Here is a 24799-nt window from a genome sequence, read left to right as displayed (position 1 = left end):
AATACTAGACAACACAGTATCAACAGTAGAGACCTTCACATTTCTAGGTTCTATCGTATCTCAAGACCTAAAATGGACACCTAACATCAAAAACATCATCAAAAAAGCACAACAAAGAATGTTCTTTCTGCACCAACTCAGAAAGCTCAAACTGCCCAAAGAGCTGCTGATACAGCTCTACAGAGGAATTACTGAGTCTGTCATCTGCACCTCTATAACCAGAGTCGGTTTGGCTTTGCAACCCAACAAGACAGGTACAGACTTCAGAGGATAATTAGAACTGCAGGAAAAACAATGGCTACCAACCTGCCTTCCATTGAGGACCTGTATATTGCAAAAGAGGGCTGTCAAAATATTTACAGACCCCTCGCATCCTAAACATAAACTGTTTCAACTCCTACCCTCAAAATGACGCTATAGAGCACTGCACACCAGAACAACTAGACAAAAGTAGTTTTCCCCCAATGCCATCACTCTGCTAAAGAAATAATTCCCTCAACACTGTCAAACTATTCACTAAGTCTGCACTACTATTAATCTTGTCATCATTCCTATCACCCATCTCCTTCCACTTATGACTGTATGACTGTAATTTCGTTCCTTGTATCCTTACGATTTATATTGATATTGTTTCCTGATTGCTTATTTGTTCCCTATGACTATCATTAAGTGTGGTACCTTATGATTCTTGATGAATGTATCTTCTTTTATGTACACTAAGAGCCTATGCACCAAGACAAATTCCTTATGTGTCCGATCACACTTGGCCAATAAAGAATTCTATTCTATTCTATTTTATAAGCTGCTATTTACTGAGAAGGGAATTTTGGGGCTCCTGGCCTTTTCCTTGCCTGGGGGCGGGGGGGGGGGGAAAGCTGCGGATGCGAAGGAGGCCCCGGGAGGGCTTGGGCCAGTTGGGGGGGCCTGAGGCCTCCCCAAGACCCCGCTCTCTGCTGCTCCCGAGGCCCAATCCCAAGAGGACAATATCAGCCCCGCTTATCATACAGTGTTAAGACTGGGCTAAATTTTAAAGGGGCCTGGTGGCTCAGCAGACTGATAGCATTGTGATTAACAATGCAATTACTGCAAGTTCGTATCTCGCCAGGCTCAAGGTTGACTCAGCCTTCCATCCTTTCTAAGGTAGGTAAAATGAGGACCCAGTTTGTGGGGGCAATAAGCTTTGTATAAATATACAAAAGTATGAAGGCTATTGCTTAACGCATTGTAAGCCGCCCTGAGTCTCCCGATAAGGGCGGCATATAAATCAAATTAAAAAAGGGGGGGGGCGGCCAAGCGAAGCTGGCCGGAAGCGCCTCCGCCCGGACTCTCCCGGGGGACGGACCTCCGGGCTCCTTCCGTTGCGGGCTGGCGGGCCATGGAGGCCCTGCGGGAGGTGCTGCGGGAGGCGCTGGCGGGCCTGCGGGGCGCCGGCGGAGGCGGAGGCGGAGGCGGGGAGGCCTTCGACCGGGGCCGCTTCTGGGAGGCGCTGGGTGCGGACGCGGCGGCGGCGGCGGCGGGGAGGGGAGGGGAGGGGCGGGGCGGCCGCCTGTGCCCGGCCTCCCTGACGCGGGCCTCGCTCTCCTCCCCTCGCAGCGGGAGCCTTCGGGGCCACCTCGCGGGAAGCCACGCGGCTCAGCCTGGCCGCCGCCCGAGCCCAGGTGGGTCTCCCTGCCCGCACTCCCGGCTGGCGGCCGAGGGGGAGGGGGAGGGCGAGTGGGTGGGGGGGGGCGGGCGCGCGTGCGGGGGGGAGGGAGGGAGAGAGGGAGGGGGTGGCAGAGGTTGCGGCCGGCGAGTGGTGCGAGGGCCCCGCTGCTGCTGCCGCCGCTCCTCCTCCTCCTCCTCCTCCTCCTCCTGGGCAGCCTCGGCGGCCGCTCTCCGCCACAGGGGTGGTGGCGTCCGTCCCGCGGTGTTCCGGGCTAGTAAGAGCCGGTTGAGGAAAGGCTGCGGTCCTCCCGAGGGGCGGCTGTCCCGGTGAGAGAGCCCTGCTTGGCTTTAGGGCCGCTGGCTGCTGTTCTCGGCCTCGGCTCAAGGACTCCGCCTTCCTTCCCCCGCCTGCTGGAGCTGATCGTTCTCGGGATACTTTTCCCCACGTATTTCCTGCCACTATAGAGTATTCCGATTGTACGAAACGTTCAATGTTTTTTAGTTGTACCGAAGCTTTTCTGGAATTGACTGCTTAGGTTCCTGATAATTTTGGAAATTCGGCAGCTATTCAGGTTCCGCAAGTTCATATTTTCATAGCAAAGTTTAGATCGTGACAAGAAGGGCGCTTAGTTCTTCTCCGGAAATCAAACTTCGGGTGTGAGGTGGCCTTGTGGCATCCTGGACGGCGGGGGGGGTGTGTGTGTGTGTGTGTCAATTGGACCTCTGATTTGGAGACTAAGTGTAGACTGTGTTGTTGTGTGGCTGGATTTGCTTCCTCCTTGAAGTGTTGAGAGGTATGCCAGGACTTGCCCTTAGAGGGCTCTGGCAGGGCGGCCAGATACCTACTTAAGGCGAAGGCAAACCTATTGTGCGTACAAGTGTGGAGAGAATCCTTATTTATAATTGCCACCCAGGGTGGTCACGCTTTGTGCTTTGAGTTGGAGAAAGTTTTTCATCTTGATGTCTATGGAGATTCTGTCATCCAGGTCATGGTGGTCCCAAAGGTGCTTTTTTCAAGAGGCAACTGGACTTTATGTTTTTCCTTTGAAGACGTTTCGCTTCTCATCCAAGAAGCTTCTTCAGCTCTGACAGGATGGTGGGGAACGGAAGGATTTATCCTCCTTGCAGGCAGCTGGTCATTTGCATTCTTTTAGAGCAGTGGTTCTCAAGCTTCCTAATGCCCTGACCCTTTAATACAGTTCCTCATGTTGTGGTGACCCCCAACCAGGGGTGGGTTCTAATTTTTTTTTACTACCGGTTCTGTGGGCGTGGCTTATTTTGTAGGCGTGGCTTGAAGGTCATGTGACTGGGTGGCCATGGCTATGTGTATAGGGACTACTCAGAGGGCTGAAAAAAGTCATTTCTGACAGGTCCTCGGACTTTTGACTGGTCCTCACACTTATGACCATCCTCACATTTATGCCTGTGCAGCATTCTTAACAACCATGTTACTCATTTCACAACTGCTTCTCTTCAACATGGGCAATAGGCAAAAAACGTAAAATGTGAGGACAGTCATAAATTCGAGGACTGGTCAAAAGTGCGAGGACCAGTCAAAAATAACTTTTTCAGCCCTCTGAGTAGTCCCTGTGCACAAAAGGACTACCCAGAGGGCTGAAAAATGTGATTTCTGACAGGTCCTCGCACTTTTGACCAGTCTTCGCAGTTATGACTGGTCATCATTTATGCCCATTGTACCATTCTTAACAACCGTGTCACTCATTTCACAACTGCTTCTCTTCACCATGTTGACAAGATAGGGCAAAAACATAAATTGTGAGGACAGTCGTAAGTTCGAGGACTGGTCAAAAGTGCGAGGACCAGTCAAAAATAACTTTTTCAGCCCTCTGAGTAGTCCATATGCATAAAAGGATACAGCAATAGAGAGGGATGAAGGAAGGGAAGGGAAGTTAGAGTAGGAGTGAGGGTAAGAGAGGGAGGAAGAGAGGAGGAGAAGGAGAAAGAAAGAAGTAGGAAGAAGAAGAAGAGGGAGGAAGAGAAAGTAAGAAGAAAAGAAAAGACAGAGGTGGTAGGTTTGAGGAAAAAGATTGCTGTACAATAAAAAAGATGAAAGGGAAGAAAGCCAACCCCAAACAAATATAAAGATATTAAGATAAAGAATGAATTGTTAAACTTTAAAGAATAAAAGAAAACAAATAGGAATAAACAGCAATAATTAGAAACACACATACAAACATACAACGTATTTTCTTTGAACAGAGTATTTGGCCGGTTCACAAATTTAAACAGTTGTAGGAGGTTAGCACCCACCCTTTCCCTAGAAGAATGAAATATTTTGGGAAATATTAAAAAGGCAGAATATTATATTTCCCTGGATGTGAAATGGAGAAGCATATTTTACAGATAAAGCAGCTCCCACCTTCCTGTCCCCCACCCTTTGTTAATGGGCCAGAGGCAGAAAGTCAATCCTTTGTCAAAGGACATTTGCAACACAATAGCAACAGAAACTAACACAATGGGCCCCATCTAGCAACCGAAACTCACCACACGTGACCTGGGAAGCACATGTGACCATCAGCCAGCAAGGCTAGCTAAGACCCCCACCCCCTGGGAGTCTGACAACCAATCAGGATACTCTAATTATAACTATATAATTAGTTATATTTGTATATAATATAAGTTGTATATTAATATGAACATGAATATTCCAATTATTTCCATGCAATCCAATTTCTTACAAATCAATTAATTATATTTACCAATAATAATAAACCAAATAATTTCCCCCATATATTCCTCCAAACCACAACTTAACCATTTCTGCTTTCAACACAATATACAATTAATAGTATCTCAATTATTACAATTCCCTAGTTAAATAGAGCTTTTTTTCTTTTGTTTTAAAATCTGGAACCTCCTCTTTTGCCCTAAATTTCCCATTGTTTGCCGTTTTGCACCTACCTTTTTTGGTGAGGAAAAAGAAAAAGAAATCTCTCTGCCTCATTTTGTCACATTGCAGCAAAGACCCTTCTTTACTTTCAATTTCGCTTTTCAGCATAGCTAGGGGGGAAAAAATTTGCTCCAGGAATTTACCTCTTTGCAGCTAGCTCTTTGAAGCCCTGCGGCAAGAATTTAAAGTTTTTTTCCCTCTAGCCATCAGCTGGGACTCCGGAGGCAACAATAGATTGGGAGTGGGCGGGGTAAGCGAACGGCGACCGGGCGATCCAACAGAGGCAGAGGGTGAGGGTGAGTGAAGGCGTGGGGGGGGCAGAGAGGGCTTTGGCGACCCCTGTGAAATGGCCGTTCGACCCCCAAAGGGGTCGCGACCCCCAGGTTGAGAACTGCTGTTTTAGAGAGTCCTTGAGGCTACTTGGAGGTTTATCTGTGTCCTCAGGATTACTTGAATGGTGCAAATGGTTGTGGAGCCTTCTTGAAACTGTTGAAAGCAGGGGTCCTCAACCTTTTTATACAGGAGGCTAATTCACAGTCCCTCAGACCAGGAGTCCCCAACCTTTTGGACCTCAGGGACCACCAAGTTCATAATTTTAAATTTCGCGGATCACTAATACGAATCCAGCGCACCGCTTGCTGAAGCACCCCAGTGGACTCCCAGTGACGGGATGGGGTCCTTCAGGCATTCTCCTTCCTCTCCTCTCTCTCTCTCCCCTCTCTCTCCCACTCTTTCTCTCTCTTTCTCTCTTTTTCTCTCTCTCACCCTCTCTCTTTCCCTCTCTTTCTCTCTCTCCCACTCTTTCTCTCTCATTCTCTAATTCTCTATCTTTCTCCCCCTCTCTCTTTCTCCCCCTCTCTCTCTCATTCTGATTCTCTCTCTCTGATTCTCTCTTTCATTTTGTCTCTCTCTCTCATTCTCTCTTTCATTCTCTGTCTCATTTTCTCTTTCTCATTTTCTCTCATTCTCTCACTCTCTCTGATTCTCTCTCTCTCTCCGATTCTCCCTCTCATTCTCTCTTTCATTCTGTCTCTTTCTCTCTCTTTCATTCTCTATCTCTTTCTCTTTCTGTCTCATTCTGATTCTCTCTCGCTCTCATTCTCTCTCTGTCTCTTTCTCTCTCTCTTTCATTCTCTCTCTGATTCTCTCTATCATCTCATGGGCCAGCCAGTGTCTTGCGACTGAGAGGAAGTCAAGCATCTCCCTGAGAGTCCAAGGTACATGGAGCACCAACAAGAGCCGGAAGAAGTGCGGGAGCGAAGCAGTACTTGAACTTGCGCGGCATGAGCATTCGCCTCGGTATATTTGCGCCAGCCAGTGGCTCAGAGCAGCCCTTATCTCCTGCCACTTGGGACTCAGAGCGGTAAACAGCGACTGGTCCGGGGAGCACTGGATTTTGCTCTCCATTGCGGATGCCAGATGGGCCCCCTGCAAGCTCTCGTCTCTCGAGGAGCCCGACCAAAGTTTCCCGTGCCACTTCAGGGAGAGCTCCTCGAGAGATGAGAGCTTGCAGGGGACCAATCTGGCATCCGCAATGGGGAACAAAATCCGGCTGTTCCTGGACCAGACGCCGTTTACTGCTCCAATTCCCAAGCGGCAGGAGACAAGGGCTGCCTTGTGCCACCGGCTAGTGCAAATATACCAAGGTGAAATGCTGTTGCCGCGCAAATGAAAGTAGTACTTCACTCCCGCAGCTTCCAGCCATCTCAACCGCCGCTTCTGCCCGCTTGTGCTGCCCCCTCCCCCACTGCCACAACAGTACCATTATTTCATTCCGGATGGCGAGGGCTGCGCTCCTTTTTCCATATTGCACCATCTGCAAAGTTGCACATTGCACGTGCCACCCCAGGGCAGAGATTTCCAGCCCCACCATGGTCAGTCCCATATTCCAGAGCTGTAGTAGTCTTACTTACAGGACTGGCCCGTTGGTCATCCCGGAGCAGCTCCTCCACCCGGGTGCACCGGCCTGCCGGGGAGCAGGCAGCTCCCCAGCAGGCTGGCGCACCCTGGTGGAAGAGCTGCTTTGGGATGACCAACGGGCCAGTCCTGTGACTACTATAGTCCCACCCAGAGACCTTGCAGAAGGAGAGATGTAGGCTCGAAAGGTGGCTGAACCTCTCCCCCCAGGCAGCCATTCGGCTGAGCACGGCGAGCTCTTGGTCTTACCCAGTTTCAATTCGTGTGGCTCACACCGCTCTACTCAAGGTGAGGTTTGCACTCAGCCTTAAGAGTGAGGGCTGGCATGTGGGCGGGGTGATGTGGGCGGTGCAGCTGTGTGTTCCCGCATGCGGGCCAGATTAATTGCTCTCAGGGGCCATATCTGGCCCAGGGACCATAGCTTGAGGATGAGTGCAATATAAAAAATGCAAAAATATGAATTTTTTTTTTTTTAAAAATTTGATTTATATGCCGCCCTTCTCCGAAGACTCAGGGCGGCTTACAATGTGCTCAGCAATAGCCTTCATCCTTTTGTATATTTTTATACAAAGTCAGCTTATTGCCCCCACAAACTGGGTCCTCATTTCACCTACCTTAGAAAGGATGGAAGGCTGAGTCAACCTTGAGCCTTGGCGAGATTCGAACCCTGCAGTAATTGCAGGCAGCTGGTCTTAATAAGCTTAATAACAGGGTGCCTTAAACCCCTGTACTACTAAGGCTCTTTCTCTGCGGATCACCAAAATTTTCTCGCGGATCACTGGTTGGTGACCACTGCCTCAGACTATTGGGGGGCTGGACCAGCTGGGTGGGCATGGCTAGGTGGTCATGTGACTGGGTGGGCATGGCCAATTTAGCAGTCCATTTTGCCAATTTAGCAGTCCATTAAACAATACATATAAATTAAACTTTAATTTGTTTTGCTCCTGGGGGTGTTTTATTTGCTTTTGTTTGCAAGTTGCTCTTTTGATTGACTTTTCTTTTTACTAGATTGTTTTTTAAGTCGTTTAGGAGTCTAGTGGTCCACCTCAGGAAACTCATTTGCAGCAATTTTTCTCAGCCCCAAGGAGCTTACAATCAACAAATAGAACAAGCCAAGGAAGCCATTGCCTCTCCTTGTTTTGGGTGGGTGGGAGGCAAGGGACTCAGCCCAAGAGCTGAGAGAGGCAAAGGAGCAGGTTTATGGCTACTGCAGAACCTGGAAACAGGCACTCCTCAGCAGCAACCTCCTGCATACTTGGAAGTGTTCCCCGGCCAAGTCCCCCAACAAGCACGGGCTCCTTTTGCTCTCCCTCCACTGCCACTCAGTGCCAGAACAGACAAGAAGGAAAAGGGGTGCTTCTCCTTTGGGCTTGATTCCTCTGCCCCCTCCCCATAGCTCCCTTGCCAAGATAATGTGTTTCATTGTGGCTGAAGCAGCAGCCATGAGACCCAGGCAAGCCCCTTCCTGCACAAGGGCCTCCTCTGCCTTCCTGGGCTGAGCTAGACTACCAAGTATACCGTGTTTCCCCGAAAATAAGACATGTCCCAATAATAAGCCAAATTGGGCTTTCGAGTGCACGTGCTATAATAAGCTGCCCCCGAAAAAAAGCCCCCCCCAAAAAAACTTACACGCATACGCAGCTGCTGTGCCAACAACATGAGATGAAGAGGCAAGGTGGGGGGGCGAACAGTGGGGGAACATGCCCCACGTGCACCTGCCATCCACCCAGAAGGGCCTCGCGGAGGCCGCTCGCGCAAACCATAGCTTGCGCGCCCCTTCTCTTAGTGGCGTCCGCAAAGAGCAGCCGCAAAGAAACTCTTGCCAGCCCTAGCCCTGTCGACCTGGGGGGAGGGGTACTGGCGCTGGAGCTCCGTGTTGTGGCCGGTATGGGCTGACTGCACAGCCATGAAGCGGGATAGGTGTACCGGTTCTTCCCTAACCCTAACCCAGCGGTGTGTAACTTGAGAACCAGCACCTTGGATTCTCTCTTTTAAACTCTTCCCAGCCATCCTTTTGTTCTCTGCTTCGGCTCCACGGGGGAGGAAAGGGGAGCAGGAGAAGAAGCGCTGGCTTGAATTGCAAAAGCCACAGACTGGCTCGATCACCTTCCTCTTGAAGAGCCTGCAAGGCAAACAGGAGATCTGGGGTTTGGGTGAGCGGCAGACTTCTCACTTCTCCCCCTCCCCACCTGCCACTCCCTCGTGGGCCGAGATCGGCAAGCCTGATTCGGGGAGCTGAACATGTTGCTGCCGCTCAGGAGGAGGAGAACATCAGAAATGGCCTCTCTCACAGCGCCTCCTCTCTCTCTTTTCCCGAGTGGCAGCGATGCGTCCGGCCTGCTGATCTCGGGCGCAGTGGCAGTGGCTCTGACCTGATCCTTGCTGGCAATGCTGCAGGCAAGAACCGGCCATGCTGATCCCACTTCATGGCTGCGCAGACAGCCCACACCGGCCACTGCTCAGAACTCTGGTGCCAGTACCCCTCCCCCCAGGTCGACAGGGCTAGGGCTGGCAAGAGTTTGTTTGTGGCCGCCACTAAGAGAAGAGGCGCGCATGCTACGGTTTGCGGGAGTGGCCTCCGCAAGGCTGTTCTGGGTGGATGGCAGGTGCGCATGGGGCATATTCCCCCATGGTTCCCCCCCCCCCCGGCCTCACCTCCTCACCTTGTACTGTTTGCACAGGAAGCAAATTAAAAGCTGCCACGATTGCTGGAGGCAGCGGCCTGAGCAGCACCGGCAAAGCAGTTGGTCGGTGCTCCGGCACCAGTCCTCCTGCAGCAGGCCGATGTTTAGGGGCCTCCTGCACCTGAAAAATAATAAGACACCGCCCCCCCCCCGATAATAAGGCCAAGGCCATATTTCGGGGGACAAAAGAAAATAAGACCCTGTCTTATGACCCCTTAATTGGTGGGGTAAGGGAAAATGAGGAATTACTAGACTGGCCTGCCATCCCAGAAAGCGTTGCCTCTCTCTCTCCCCCTCCCCATCCCTGCTCCCAATTTGGCTTCCCCTCAGCTCCGCTCTTGGTTGGGGAGCCCATAGCCTCAATCTGAAACCTAGGAAGAGGGATAGGGGGGCACGGGAGATGTGCTCCCATTTTCCAATTAAAAAAAGTTAAAAGTCTACAATGCTGCTTTTTCAGAATTCTCTGCCAAAACCCTTTACTTGAGCGGAGAGGAGGAAAACCACCCTTAATGCTGGGCTCCTGCTCCTGCCGCTGCCGTGCAAGCCTGTCCACAGCAGAGGCAACATCACAGGGCCAGAGGTTGGGGGGGGGTTTCCTACTGGTGACGTTGCCTTGCAGCCACCTGACAGGCGAAGTAGAGGCGACCGGCCCTCTTTATCGTGAGGGTCTCCTGGAAGGGATCTGGTCACTCCAGCTCCCCCTCAGCGTGCTCCCTGAGGGCAGATATTAAACTCTGCCTGCCCCATTGGAACTGGGCAGCGCCCCGAGCAAGGCGGCATTCGGGGCAGGAGATTTGGCTCATGCAAGGGAAGAGCCAGGGAGCATTCCGGGAAACCTCGCTAGCCCCCGCCGTTGCCACCGTCCTATCCAAAGTGCCGCCGCGAGTGTCCCAAGCAATATTCAGAATAGAATGGAATTCTTTATTGGCCAAGTGTGATTGGACACACAAGAAATTTGTCTTGGTGCATACGCTCTCGGTGTACATAAAAGATACATTCGTCAAGAATCACAAGGTACAACACTTAATGATAGTCATAGGGAACAAATCAAATCATATTAGGAAACAATATAAATCGTAAGGATACAAGGAATGAAATTACAGTCATACAGTCATAAGTGGAAGGAGATGGGTGATAGGAACGATGACAAGATTAATAGTAGTGCAGACTTAGTGAATAGTTTGACAATGTTGAGGGAATTATTTGTTTAGCAGAGTGATGGCATTCGGGGAAAAACTACTTTTGTCTAGTTCTGGTGTGCAGTGCTCTATAGCGTCATTTTGAGGGTAGGAGTTGAAACATTTTATGTCCAGGACGCGAGGGGTCTGTAAATATTTTGACAGCCTTCTTTTTAACTCATGCAGTATACAGGTCCTCCATGGAAGGCAGGTTGGTAGCCATTGTTTTTCCTGCAGTTCTAATTATCCTCTGAAGTCTGCGTCTGTCTTGTTGGGTTGCAGAACCAAACCAGACAGTTATAGAGGTGCACATGACAGACTCAATAGTTCCTCTGTAGAGCTGTATCAGCAGCTCCTTGGGCAGTTTGAGCTTTCTGAGTTGGTGCAGAAAGAACATTCTTTGTTGTGCTTTTTTGATGATGTTTTTGATGTTAGGTGTCCATTTTAGGTCTTGAGATACGATAGAACCTAGAATTGTGAAGGTCTCTACTGTTGATACCGTGTTGTCTAGTATTGTAAGAGGTGGTAGTATGGGAGGGTTTCTCCTAAAGTCCACCACCATTTCTATGGTTTTGAGTGTGATCAGTTCCAGATTGTTCCAGGTGCATCATGAGGCTAGTTGTTCAACCTCCCCTCTATACGCGGATTCATCATTGTCTCGAATGAGACCGATTGCTGTTGTGTCGTCTGCGAACCACAGTAGTTTAACAGATGGATCGTTTGAGATGCAGTCATTGGTGTAGAGAGTGAAGAGAAGTGGGGAGAGCACACAGCCTTGTGGGGGCCCCTGTGCTAATTGTACAGGTATCTGATGTGATTCTGCTTAGCTTCACCTGCTGCTTCCTGTCTGCTAGGAAGCTTATGATCCACTTACATGTGTGTTCAGGTACCGCTAGCTGGTTTAGAAGAGTGTCTGGAATGATGATATTGAATGCTGAACTAAAGTCTACAAAGAGGACCCTTGCGTAGGTCTATGGAGATTCAAGATGTTGTAGGATGTAGTGCAGAACCATATTAGCAGCAGCATCTGTTCATCTATTTGCTCAGTATGTAAACTGCAAGGGGTCTAACAGCGGATCCGTGATGGTTTTCAAGGGAGACAGCACTAGCCTTTCAAAAGTTTTCATGACTACAGATGTTAGAGCAACTGGTCTGTAGTCATTCAGGTCCTTGATGATGGGCTTCTTCGGCACTGGGATGATATATATTTTTTTTAAAAAAGTTTTTTATTTTTATTCCTCATAAACACATTTACATGTACAGTCATTTATCCATCATTTTTCATTCACCTTATCTTTTAACTTTTTTAATTTTTACATTTTACTTTTTCGGGGCTGTTCTTTTACCATTTACCTTTACTTCAACCTTTCTTCTTCTCCTCCCCTTCTCTTCCTTCCTCTTTCTCCTCCTACTTTCTTCTTTCTTCATCTCCTTCTCTTTCCTACTTCACTTTCCCTTCCCCCAGTCCTCTCTTCTTCCCCCCTTCTATCCTTCTCTTCTACTCCTCTTTCCCCTCCCTTTTCTTCTCCTTTTCCCTGTCTTCTTTCTCCTCTCCTCTCCTCTCCTCTCTTCTCCCTTCCTCTCCCTCTCCCTCTACTCCTTCCCCTCTCTCTTGTTGTTTCCCTTTTCAGTTCAATCTGAAAAGGGAAACAACCTTTCGAGCAGCCCCGATTTTCTAATTATCTTTATTCTCATTTCAATTTCTTATTCAATTAATATTTATTTTTATTTCATCATTTGTATACATTTTTATAACATCTCACTTTTTTCCCCTTTTCCCTTTTCTCCTTTTACTTGTCATCATCTGGGTATCTATTTTTTAAATTGTTTTCTCCCATCTGTTCTCTTATTTTATCTCTATACACTTATTCATATTTCCTTTCTAACCAATCATAAAATTTTTCCCATGTGTTGAAATACATCGACTCCTCTTTATTTTTTATTCTCAATGTTAATCTATTTCTGCACATTCTAAAATTTTCTTTATAATTTGTCCATCCAATGGGATTTTATCTGCTTTCCAATTTTGTGCAAATACAATTCCAGCCGCTGTTATTATATGAATAATCAAATATGTATCTTCTTTACTGTAATTCTCTGGTAAAATTCCCAGTAAGAATATCTCTGCCTTTAACTCTATATGTTGCTGCAACATTTCCTCTAACCATGTTTGTATTTTCACTCAATAATGTTTTGCTTCTTTACACAACCATCATGTATGATAATATGATCCCGGCAACTGGTGACATTTCCAACACTTTGCTGATTTATCTTTAAACATCTTAGCTAATCTTTCTGGTGGCTTATGCCATCTCTAAAACATCTTATACAAATTTTCTTTATAAGATGTTGGCATTGTTAATTTATAGTTTCTTTTCCAAAATTGTTGCCATTTCTCCAATTCTATGGTGTATCCAAAATTCTTTGCTCATGCTATCATTGTTTCTTTTACTTCTTCATATTCTAGTCTGATCTGCAATAAATAATTATATAGTTTCTTAATCATTTTCTCATCTGTTCCTGTCAATATTTCATCCTGATTTCCCCAAGTTAAAGCCATATTGTCTACGATCTGCTTCATATCTTGATTGTATTTGCAGTCTTGTATACCAATCTATCTCAATCCCTTGACTCTCTAGTTCTTGTTTTTGTTTCAGTTCTCCCCGATTTGTCAGGATGTCCTTATATCTAACAATATTCCCCATATTCACAATATTTGGGTATGTCACCGCTTCTATTGTAGAAAGTCACATTGGTATATTCAGATAATGTTTTTCTTTCACTCTCTCCCACACTGATAACAAGCCATTTCTTACTTAATATCTTTGGAAATATCCATGTATCCTTTGTTTCCCGTACCATAAAAAGGCATGCCAACCCAGTTGTAAATCATGACCCTCCAAAGTCAATAGTCTTGTATTCCTCAATAAAATCCATTCTTTAATCCATGTTAGTATTACGGAGACCTGGTTGGGCCAGGAGGGGGGAGTCCCCCTCGTAGATATGTGCCCATCAGGCTTCCGTGCATTCCATCAGCCGAGAGCCCAGGGCAGGGGCGGGGGCGGGTCGGTTATTATAAAGGAAGGTCTTGATCCGAGGGAGACCACTGTTCCACAGATAGCCCGGATGTGAGTCCCTTTTTGTGAAGTAGGGCCGTGGAGTACAGATGGGCTTGTTGATCACGTACCTGGCTCCCTGCCACGTGGCAACGGCCCGGCCCGAGCTGCTCAATGTCATAGCCGAGGTGGCGGTTGGTACCCCCAGACTTTTAGTCATGGGGGATTTCAATCTGCCATCTATCAGTGAAACATCTGAGGTGGCTCGAGAGTTCATGGCTTCCATGACGGTCATGGACCTGACTCAGTTAATTCATGACCCTACTCACATAGGTGGACACACTCTGGACTTGATTTTTGTCTCTGGTCAGTGGTCGAGTGGCCTTGATACAGGGGATATAGTCATCGAACCCTTGTCATGGTCTGACCACTCGCTCCTTCGACTGGACTTTCTAACCGCTGCACCTCGCCGACCAGGTGGTTCCGCCCCAGGCGCCTGATGGATCCTGATAGGTTCCAGATGGAGCTTGGGCCATTTCCTGAGACTCTGGCTCATGACTCAGCTGAAGACCTGGTGGCCACCTGGGATAGTGCGGCCGCTGGGGTTTTGGACCGCATCGTGCCTTTGCAGCCTCTGACCCGGCACCGAACTCACCTAGCTCCTTGGTTCTCCGAGGAGCTGAGGGAGATGAAGCGCCGGAAAAAACGCCTGGAGAGTAGTTGGAGGACCAGCCGCTCCGAATCCGACTGAACACTGGTGAGGTCTCATATTAAGACCTACCTAGTGGTGATAAAAGCGGCGAAATCTAGCTATTTTGCCGCTCTTATCGCGTCATCAGATAATCGCCCAGCCGCCCTGTTTAGGGCGACCCGCTCCCTCCTCCATGTGGAAGCGTGGGATGATTCCTTGCAGGGTCGAGCTGAGGATTTTGTGCAGTATCTGTATGACAAGATCGCTCAGATTCGGGAAGGCCTGGCCTCTGACTGGGCAAGTCCGGACAGGATGACTGAGGCAGGTCTTGAGAGTGTTATCTGGGAGGAGTTTGATCCTGTTGCTCCCGAGGACGTGGACAGGATCCTGGGACGGCTGAACGCGACCATATGTTTATTGGACCCGTGCCCCTCCTGGTTGGTACTGGCTTCCCGGGAGGTTACACGAGGCTGGCTCCAGGGGATTGTTAACGCTTCTCTGAGTGAGGGGGTCCTGCCGGCCGCTTTGAAAGAAGTGGTGGTGAGGCCCCTCCTCAAGAAGCCCTCCCTGGATCCGGCTATTTTGGCTAACTGTTGTCCAGTCTCCAACCTTCGCTTCGTTGCGAAGGTTGTTGAGAGTGTGGTGGCGCGGCAGCTTCCCCAGTACCTGGATGAAGCTAGACCCGCTCCAGTCCGGCTTCCAGCCTGGGCACAGCACGGAAACGGCATTGGTAGCGTTGGTGGATGATCTCTGGAGGGCTCAGGATAGGGGTTGTTCCTCTATCCTGGTCCTGTTAGATCTCTCAGCGGCTTTTGATACCATCGACCATGGTATCATGTTGCACCGGTTGAAGGGGCTGAGGGTGGGGGGCACCGTTCTGCGGTGGTTCTCCTCCTACCTCTCTGACCAGTCGCAATCCGTGTTGACGGGGGCAGCGGTCGACCCCGAGGCGTCTTGTTTGTGGGGTGCCACAAGGGTTGGTCCTCTTGCCCCTTCTGTTCAACATTTATGTAAAGCCGCTGGGTGAGATCATCCGTGGCTTTGGGGTGGAGTTCCATCAGTACGCTGACGACACTCAGCTGTACATCTCCACCCTGGGCCACCCCAACAATGCCCTTGAAGTGATGTCCCAGTGCCTGGAGGCCGTGCGGGCCTGGATGGTGAGAATCAGGCTCCGATTCAATCCTTCCAAGACCGAGTGGGTGTGGCTTCCAGCGTCCCGATATAGCCAGCTGGTGCCATCACTGGCTATTGGGGGCGAATCACTGGCCCCCATGGAGAGGGCTCACAACTTAGGCATCCTCCTGGACGCACGGCTGTCTTTAGAAGAGCATATGACAGCCGTGGCCAGGGGGGCTTTTTATCAGGTTTGCCTGATACGCCAGTTGCGTCCCTTTCTGGATCAGGACTCCCTACGCACGGTCACTCAAGCACTTGTCACTTCCCGCCTGGACTACTGCAATGCTCTCTACATGGGGCTCCCCTTGGGGTGCATCCGGAGGCTGCAGTTGGTCCAGAATGCGGCCGCGCGGGGGATTATGGGAGCGACGGGGCGCTCACATATAACACCTCTCCTGCGCGAGCTGCACTGGCTTCCTGTGGTCTTCCGGGTGTGCTTCAAGGTGTTGGTGACCACCTTTAAAGCGCTCCATGGCTTAGGGCCAGGGTATTTGCGAGACCGCCTTCTGCCGCCAATAGCCTCCCACCGACCGATTCGCTCGCACAGAAAGGGCCTCCTCAGGGTGCCGTTGGCCAGACAGTGCTGGTGGTGACCCCCAGGGGGAGAGCCTTCTCTGTGGCAGCACCTGCCCTCTGGAATGACCCTGCCCCCTGAGATACGCACCATATCAGACCTCCGGACTTTTCGTCGGGCCCTGAAGACACACTTGTTCCATCTAGCTGGGCTGACTTGATCCCATCCTCTCAGTTTTTTAATCGAATTTGGTTTTAATTGGGTTGTTTTAAATTCGGGCCAAAATTATTTAATTGTTTTTTTAAATGTTTTTAAATTTTATATGCTATGTTTTATCTTGGCTGTACACCGCCCTGAGTCCCTCAGGAGAAGGGCGGTATAGAAATAAAATAAAATAAAATAAATAAATAAATAAATGTTAAGGCTGCCGCTTGATAATACAATTCCCAATTTGGTAGGCCAAGCCCACCTCTAGTTCTTGCATCTTGTAGCATTTTTATGTTAATTCTTGCTCTCTTTCCTTGCCACATGTTATTTCCACGTTATTTTTTTCAACTCTTCAAAATATTTTTTCTCCAGTTTTATTGGTATAGTTTGAAATAAAAATAATATGTTTGGTAATACATTCATTTTTATTAATGCTATTCTTCCCATTAGCGATAATTGCAAGTTTCTCCATTTCTCCAGTTCTGTTTCAATATGTTTTTTCAGTTTATAATAATTGTCTTCCTTGAGTGTTGCACATCTTGATGTCAAATAAATGCCCAAATATTTCACTTTCTTCACAGTTTGGATGTCCAGTTTCTCCATCATCTCCTTTTTTTGATTTTCTCTCATATTTTTGACTAATACCTTTGTCTTATCTTTATTGATTTTCAGACCTGCTACTTTCCCATATTCTTCTATTTGCTCTAATAATTTTGGCGTTGTCTCTATTGGGTCTTCCATGATAAACACCAAATCATCTGCAAATGCTTGTATTTTATATTCTTCTTTTTTGATTCTCATTCCTTTTATCTCCTTTTCCTGTCTCACTTTTCTATTTAAAACCTCTAATGTCAATATAAATAATAATGGAGATAAAGGGCATCCTTGTCTTGTTCCTTTTCTAATATCTATTTTCTCTGTCATTTCACCATTTACCATCACCTTTGCCGCTTGGTCTATATATATAGTTTGGATCGTATTTATAAATCTGTCTCCAAAATCCATCATTTTCAACTGTTTTATCATAAATTGCCAATTCATGTTATCAAATGCCTTTTGTGCATCCAAACAGCAATGCTATTTGTTTCTCTGAATGTAATTCATAATATTCTAATGTATTTAATATAATGTGCATATTATCTTTAATTTGTCTTTTCGGTAAAAAGCCATTTTGGTCCAAATGTATAAACTCGTTTAGTATTTTTTTTTAATCTTTCAGCCATGATTGATGCAAAAATCTTATAATCCACATTTAATAGAGATATCGGTCTATAATTCTTTAATTATTATTATTATTATTATTATTATTATTATTATTATTATTATTATTTTTCAAACTTCAATCCTGCCTTCTCCTTTCGGACTCAGGGCGGTGAACAACCAAGATAAAAAACATTTATACATAAAGTTAAAAATATATTTAAAATAATTAAATAAATTTGGCCCGTAATTTAAAACTTATCAATTTAAAATCCATATCAAATTTTAAAACCAACCATAAAATCAGGACAGCCCGGCTAACTGAAAAAAAATAGGTTTTTAGGGCTTTATATGTTGCAGATCTGCCTCTTCTTTTGGTATTAAAGTTATATATGCCTCCATCCATGAGTCCGGAATTTTAGCTTTAAGTAGTAGTTCCTTAAATACTTGCAGCATCACATTGCTTAGTACATCTTGTAGGGTTTTATATACCTCTGCTGGTAATCCATCCGGGCCTGGTGTCTTCCCATTTTTCTGTCTTAATTCCCTCCATTAATTCCATCATAGATATTCTTTCCTCTAATCGTTTTTTTAAACTTTTCTGGGATTCTAGGCAGTTCTAACCCTAGTCTTCTATTATTTCTTGTTGATACAGTCCATTGTAGTATTTCTCAATTATCTTTTTCTTTTCCTCACTTTTATAACATATCTTTCCATCTTGATCTATTAATTGATTTATTAATTTCTTTTCTTTCTCTTTTTTCATTTTATATGCTAACCATCATCCTGGTTTATTTGCATTTTCAAAAAAAAATTTGCTTTGTAGCTTTTATTTTATTCGCCAATTCTTCATTTTCCATTAAATTCATCTCATGTTTTTTCAAATCCAACAAATTTTTAATCTTTTTGTCGTGCGGATTTTTTGGTAGTTCCATCTCTAATCTCTTATATTCTTCCTCTAAATTCTTTTGCATTTGTCTATTCTGTTTATTTCATTTTCCTAGATATGTCATTGCCAATCCTCTAATGTAGGCTTTACTGGTATCCCACACATTTTGTAGAGATGTATCTTCTTTCTTATTCTCTTTAAAAAAGAAAGTCAATTCTTTTTCCATATATTGTTGGAAATTTTTTTCATTTAATAATTTTTGATTTAATGTCCATCTCATTTTTCTTTTTTTTCCCTTTCCATGTCATTATTATTGGATTGTGGTCTGCCCATACATTTGTTCCAATATCAATTTCTTGTATTTTAGCTATTAATTCTGTTGACATCCACATCATATCTATTCTTGACCACGACAGATGCCTATTTGAATAGAATGTATACTGCTTTTCTTTTGGATGGCTTCGGCTCCAAGCATTTTATAGACTTAATTCATCTCTCATTGTAAAAAAAAAAAATTGGCAATGTTTTTCTTATCTTCTTATTTAATTTTGTAGGTTTATAGTCCAACTCATTGTCTGTTTTTGCACTGAAATCCCGTAATATACATAGCTCTTCGTATTCATATTCTATTATTTTTTATGTAATTTCCCATAATATTCTTCTTAATTATCATTTGGAGCATATATTGCCACTAACAATGTTTTTTTCTGATTCATAGTTATTTCAACCATTAGTATCCTTCTTTCCTCATCTTCAAAGATCTGTTTGGATTGAATTGTTTTTTAATATATAATGCTACCTCTCTTTTACTTTGACTGGCAAGTGTTATGTATAGTCTTCCCAATTTCGTTTGCTCCAATAGATATTTATGCTGTTTCTTAATATGAACTTCTTGTAAACATATAATCTCTAATTTTAAGTTTTCTAATTTGTTGAATATTCTTCTTTTTTTTATTACTGAATTTAGTCCATTTATATTCACTGATATTACTTTCACTTCTTCCATTTTTACTTGTTTATTTGTTTAGTAGATCTAATCACTTGTTTCTCTTTGTTCTTTCATCTCTTTCGTTCTTGCCCCTTCTCTCAATGCTCTTTCCTCTTGTTCCTTGGTTGTCTCTGTTAGTTGTTCTCTTTTCTCTTCCTGGCAGCTTGCCCCTTCTTCTTCTCTTACAAGTTCCAAGAAGGGTGAGAGATTTAAGAAAAGAATACCAATTTTTGATGAAACAGTTGATTAAAAAAGGAGTGAGCTTTAGATGGTTGATACCCGAAGGAATCTCGGTGAATTTACAAGAACAAAGGCATAGATTGGATACAGTAAAAAAGGCGGAGCTATTTTATCGGCAATATATAGAACAACAACAAGAAGTGAAAGGCACTGGGATGATAGAGCGTTTAAAGCAAGAAGGAACATAGCATATCTCTAGCGATTTATTGAAGATTTGGATGAAGATGTGGGCCAATTGGTCAACACAGACTTTTAAGCAAGAAGGAGTTATCTTGTCTGGGCCTGGAGCTTTTCCTGGCTTTTGTCTGTGAAATAGGTCTTGCACTTCCTTTTCTGTGATCACTAGGGGTTGAAACCCAATGGGATGGGGTCAGTTGTAGGAGCTTTGGCTGTTGTTGTGTCTGAGATGGGGGTTGTGGAGATAGGTGGCTCTAGTTTCCTTTCAAACCTGCAGTAAAACACATTCAGGTCATCTGCTAATTGTTGATTTCCTTCAGCCTGGGAAGGAGGTTTGCCGTAACGGTGATATTTTTAAGAGTTTTCCACATGTTTGCTGGTTCATTTGTTGTGAACTGATTCTTTAGCTTTTCAGAGTAGCTTCTTTTTGCTGCTCGGATCTCCCTTGTTACTACATTTCTGGCCTGATTGTACAGCATTTTATCACCTTTTCTGTAGGCTTCCTCTTTGGAATGACATAGCTGTTTAAGTTAATTGTGAACCAAGGTTTGTTGTTACTGTATATTCACAAGTTCCTGGTCAGTACACATAGGTCTTCACAGAAGCTGACATATTTATTTATTTATTTATTTATTTATTTATTTATTTATTTATTTATTTATTTATTTATTTATTAGATTTTTATACCGCCCCCTCTCCCGAAGGACTCGGGGCGGTGCACAGCCAAAGTTAAAAACATACAATATAAACAATTAAAATACGTTTAAAACAGAATTAAATCTAAAATGGCTCCCCAATTTAAAATACCTTACCCATACCCCTATAAAAAGACGAATTTAAAATTTAAAAATTTAAAATTTCCACATTTAAAAAGGGGGAAGATTTAGGCCAGGCCAGCTTGATAAAATAGAAAAGTCTTAAGTGCGCGGCGGAAGGTGCGCAGATCCGGGATCCTACGTATCTCCGGGGGGAGCTCGTTCCAAATCGTAGGTGCCCCCACAGAGAAGGCTCTCCCCCTAGGGGCCGACAGCCGACATTGTTTGGCCGACGGCACCCGGAGGAGCCCCTCTCTATGGGAGCGTACTGGCCGGTGGGAGGCTATTGGTGGTAGCAGGCGGTCCCGTAAACATATGATGTTACAGCATCTGTGGGTTCATCTAGGTCTGCAGAAGTACTTTCGAAAACATTCCAATCAGTGCACTCAAGGCAGGCCTGTAGCTTTAACTTTGCCTCCTCACTGATTTAATTGTTGGTTTTGTGGTTTTAAGTCTTTGCCTGTAAGCAGGTACAAGGTGAATCATGCAATGATCAGCGTGTCAGAGTGAGGCGCTTCAGGGAAGAGCCAGGGAGGGTTCTGACGCCATCTTCCATGCGCTCCCTCCCTGCGCATGTCAGTTTAGCCACTGCTGCTGCCCAGGCAGCGTTCCGGGAAGCCTCGCTAGCATCCCCAGCCACCGCCGTAGTCCTGTCCGAAGTGCTGCAATTGTCCCAAGCAAGGCTGGGAGTGGCAGCGGTGGCATTTGGGCCAGGGTATTCGGCTGGTGCGAGGTGCTTCAGGAAAGAGCTGGGGAGGGTTCTGATGGCACCGTCTCCCACGGACTCCCCTCCCTCCCCACCGCCAACCTGGTCGCAGTCTCAAAGATCGGGAGGGTCGCGCAGGAAGAGAAAAGGCAGCAAAACTTGCAAGAGCAGAGACGGGAGAGCAAAGCAAGCGAATGAACCTTCGGCTTGCTGGCTGGCCTCTTTATTCCCCCTTGCTCCCAAGGCAGCTCTCTGGAATGGCAGCAGAAGCACATGTGGCTGCGAGAGGAAAAGAGGCCGGGTGAGACCCAGACGCTTTCCGGCTCTCCTCGTCCCAGAAGCATCAACCTCGCAACCTCCCCCTCTCTACTAGTGGTTGCCCCATTCTCCCTCTCCCTCCTCGCTGCCGGGCGATCCCATGTGAAAAGGGGTGGCTGCTAGCAAAGAGGGGAGAGTGTGAGATTGATGCAGGAAGTGGCTGGGAGAGAGGGACAAGGGGCGGGGCTTAACCCCTCCACTCCACGGGGCAGATAAATTGGGTCGGCGGATCACATCCGTCCTGTGGGCCGTAGTTTGAGGATGCTTGATTGAAAGGATCATGTTGTAAACTGGAGATAGATGATGTCGTAGTTTTCACCTTGAGGGAGGTTGTTCCCCAATCAATCCTACATTTTAAAATTATCTTGCTTGTTCAGGTAGGAAAGTAGGAAGAAATGGAAAATCCTTCACTGGTGCCCAATGTAGGGCCCCTCTAGGCCTTGAAGGACATAGGTACAATCTTTTCTTTTTTTTTTTTTTTTTTTTTGAATTTTTTTGAATTTTTTTAACAAAACATAAAAACAACCATTATCCATTACAATTACAGAAAGTGTGTCGATCGGTTACATAGGTACGATCTTGTTGGGGACAGCAGCCTAACCTTTATGGTTGGTTCTTTCTCAGACATGCGAGAGGCTGAGCGAAGAGGTGCGCAGTGCTGCCATCAGAGCTGTCTCTGTGTATTACCAGCTCCCAGAGAGCCAAGGTGAGCAGGAACAGGGGTCCCCTGTTTCAGCAGTGCGAAGGGCCTTTGGGACATCAGCTCTGACAGTTGCCCCTCCAGCCTCTTCTCTCAAGCTGGGGAGAGGCCTGTAGCTCCTTGATGATGGCTGAAAGCTCCTGCTTTTATTTAAAGTTGCTTGTTACGGGAAATCTTGCTCCAGTTTGCAAGTTTAAACACTGCAGAACTCCCTTTGCCTCTCCCAGGAAAGGCCCTGAACAATGCTGTCCGCTGTGCCACGATCCAGGTGGTGGAAGGGATGATTCAGCTCGTAGAGGTTATCCTTCGGACCCCCCAGGAGAGGTGAGCCTTCTCCCGCCATGGCTGCCCCTCTGCTTTCCCTCCCCAGAAAAGGCCCCAGCAGCCCAAGTTGATGGGTGGGTGTCCTCAGCTTTCTTTTCGTGATCTCAGCCTCAGTTGGCTGCACTGGTCCGTCACGTTGTCCCTCTTGCAGTCTGTCTCAGGAGCAGCTTATCTCAACTGGAGGCATATGGGAGGCCTGCGACCGAGTTTCCTGCCTGCCGCATGGTAAGTGGCGGGAGAGAAGTCAGGGCCAGAAGGCAGCTGTGCATGAGCAGCCCTTGCCCTGGCCAGAGAACGGGCCTAGGTTGAATTGGAGCTTTGGGGGGGGGGGCAGCTCTCGCTACCACCCAAAGAGTGCCCTCCCCCTCACCCGGTGTTCTCTCTGCTCAGACAACCTGGCAGCGGTCACATTGGCCATTTCTTCCTGCTTGGAACTTATCAAGGATGCATTGGAGGAGATGGAGCAGGTGGGGAGAGGAGACAGCCACTTTGGCTGTTGATTCATTGGCAAGAGGGAGGGGCAGCTAGGCATGTTGGAGGCCTTGGGGCTTGGATCCCTGAGACCCCACAGTTTCCCACTCTCTTGGGGCCCTGGCTGATTTCCCCCAAGCATTGGAATTCTGTCCCAATCTTCACCATTGTGAGACCTCTTGGTTTCTTCAGGATGCTTGGGGTGACTCTTCCTCATCCTTGTTATGCCATCACCAGCATCAGAGGTGGTTGTGCCCCTTGGCTTTTCCCACCCTGCATGCTCACGGTTCCACCCCCTGGTTAGCGGCTCTCCTGCAAGGGCTCCCCCGGCCGGTCCCCTCCCTTTCCCAAATGCCGCCCAGATTTCCTAGGACTGGAGCACTCCTTGCCATACGCTTGTGTTTGTGTTAGATGCAGTCCGAGGGAGGGGCTTCTCCCGGCGAACTGCTGGAGGATGAAATCCTGGGCTTCCCAGGGAACTGCGACCTTGCTTGGACAGACGCTGAGCGGCAGCTGCTGGGCCCCTGCAAGGGGCTGGTGAAGGCCACCAAGGCTGGGCTGAGGAAATTGCTGGCAGCCATGAGAACTCATGGCGCAGCAGACACAGAGGAACAGGTGGCTCAGCTGGATGCCCTGGCTGAGGCTGCGGCTGAGCTCAGCCCCAGGTGAGAATCACCGAGGCCCCGCCAAGCGGAGAAGCATTGGCATCCCCGGTGGGAGTGGGACCCACATTGCAAGGAGGGGGCTTCTCCTGTCTCCAAAGGGTTGGCTGAAGGGCAGGAGGTCGTTGCTGTGTCTTTCCCAACCTGAGACCCAACCTGCCCGAGACTTGCTGGCACTGTGCTGGCTGCATTTGTGCTGATCCCTTGCTGGTTTTGTCTTTGTCTTTTGTCTTTTAGTGTGGACGAACTGGTGCTCAGCCTCTGCCCGCCCGTGAACCAGCTCGCTCTGCGGCTGAACGTAAGTTGATCAAGGAGGGACCCAGGAGTTCCTTCCTGGCTGCCCATACCTGCAGGCTATTAATCATGGCTGAAGCCCCTAGATACCCTTGGTGAGGTGTGCCTCCCCTGTGCGGGGGAGAATGTCCGAGTGGAGGCCTTTGCAGTCACCAGGCCTCCTTGCTCCATCCCTTTTTAGGCTGGGAAACTGGCTTCGGTGCTAATGAAGATGCTGGAAATCACTAGGTGAGAGAATCAGTTCTGGACTTGGTCTCTGGGGAGCGTCTCTCTCTATCTCGCTCCCTCTCTCTCTCTCCCTCCCTCCCTCCCTCCCTCCCTCTCACTGTCATTTGCCTCAAGACCAGGCTGGCAGGCGGCTGCCCCAACTTTTCATCCTGGTGCCGTCTTGTCTCCTGCAGGACAAGCCATGTCTGCCCTCCCTCCGAAGAGAGCTGGGTGAGGTTCCTGGCTGGAGCAGTGGACCACAACCTAGGCAAGATCAAGGACTCTACTCAAGGCCTGCTGCGAGACCCTGGCCCAGCAGGGGAGGGTCAGTGCGCAGGACACGCCCAGCCGAAGGAGCAGCCGTAGCACCTTTGTCCCAACTGCGGGCAGTAAAGGACCCTTGGCCTCTGTGCAAGAAGCTCGTAGTGTGCTTATTTCTCTAAGACAAGCACATACACACACGACTCTAGTTCCAGAGAGACTTTTGATGGGGCATGGAAGCGGTGACTTCAGTGGCGAAGGCAGTGGTGGTGTGAGTGGGCAGGGTGCGTGCAGAGATCTCAGCTCTTGCGTTTTCTGCCCCATCCCACTCTCCCACTGCCTTCTTCCTAGGTGGCCAGGGGTAGCTGCCAAGTGGGGTGGTCAGTTGTGGCTCTGGCCCACCAGAGTACACAGAATGGCTCCCTGCTGGCCTGTTCCTTGTGGGGGGCTGCCCTCACTAGGCGGCTCCTCGGGGAAGGCAGCACCCAGTGGCCAGGGGAGCTGGAGAGGGCGATCCAGGTGTGGGTTTGATGTTCTACAGCCCCGGCCGCAGGGCAGGGTCTGTG

General features: G+C 47.6%; 1 protein-coding gene across 1 annotated transcript; it reads left to right on the top strand.

The window, feature by feature from the left end:
* The first annotated feature begins 1326 nt into the window (after window positions 1-1326).
* Window positions 1327-24390, top strand: CCNDBP1 (cyclin D1 binding protein 1). Its single transcript, XM_034424138.3, has 10 exons — window positions 1327-1490; window positions 1594-1658; window positions 21939-22020; window positions 22242-22338; window positions 22490-22563; window positions 22729-22805; window positions 23221-23474; window positions 23709-23769; window positions 23947-23993; window positions 24167-24390. The coding sequence occupies exons 1-10, from the start codon at window positions 1376-1378 to the stop codon at window positions 24336-24338; spliced, it is 1044 nt and encodes a 347-aa protein (XP_034280029.2). The 5' UTR covers window positions 1327-1375; the 3' UTR covers window positions 24339-24390.
* The last annotated feature ends 409 nt before the right edge of the window (window positions 24391-24799 follow it).

This window comes from Pantherophis guttatus, chromosome 3, assembly GCF_059756535.1.
Source record: "Pantherophis guttatus breed Tessera chromosome 3, ASM5975653v1, whole genome shotgun sequence".
Taxonomy (NCBI): Eukaryota; Metazoa; Chordata; class Lepidosauria; order Squamata; family Colubridae; genus Pantherophis; species Pantherophis guttatus.
This window is presented reverse-complemented; position numbering and strand designations above follow the sequence as displayed.

Coding starts and splice junctions, on each gene's coding strand:
- CCNDBP1 (XM_034424138.3), top strand. CDS start 1,376: ATGGAGGCCCTGCGGGAGGTGCTGCGGGAGGCGCTGGCGGGCCTGCGG. Junction 22,339..22,489: donor CTTCGGACCCCCCAGGAGAG/GTGAGCCTTCTC, acceptor TCCCTCTTGCAG/TCTGTCTCAGGAGCAGCTTA. Junction 23,475..23,708: donor GCGGCTGAGCTCAGCCCCAG/GTGAGAATCACC, acceptor TTTGTCTTTTAG/TGTGGACGAACTGGTGCTCA.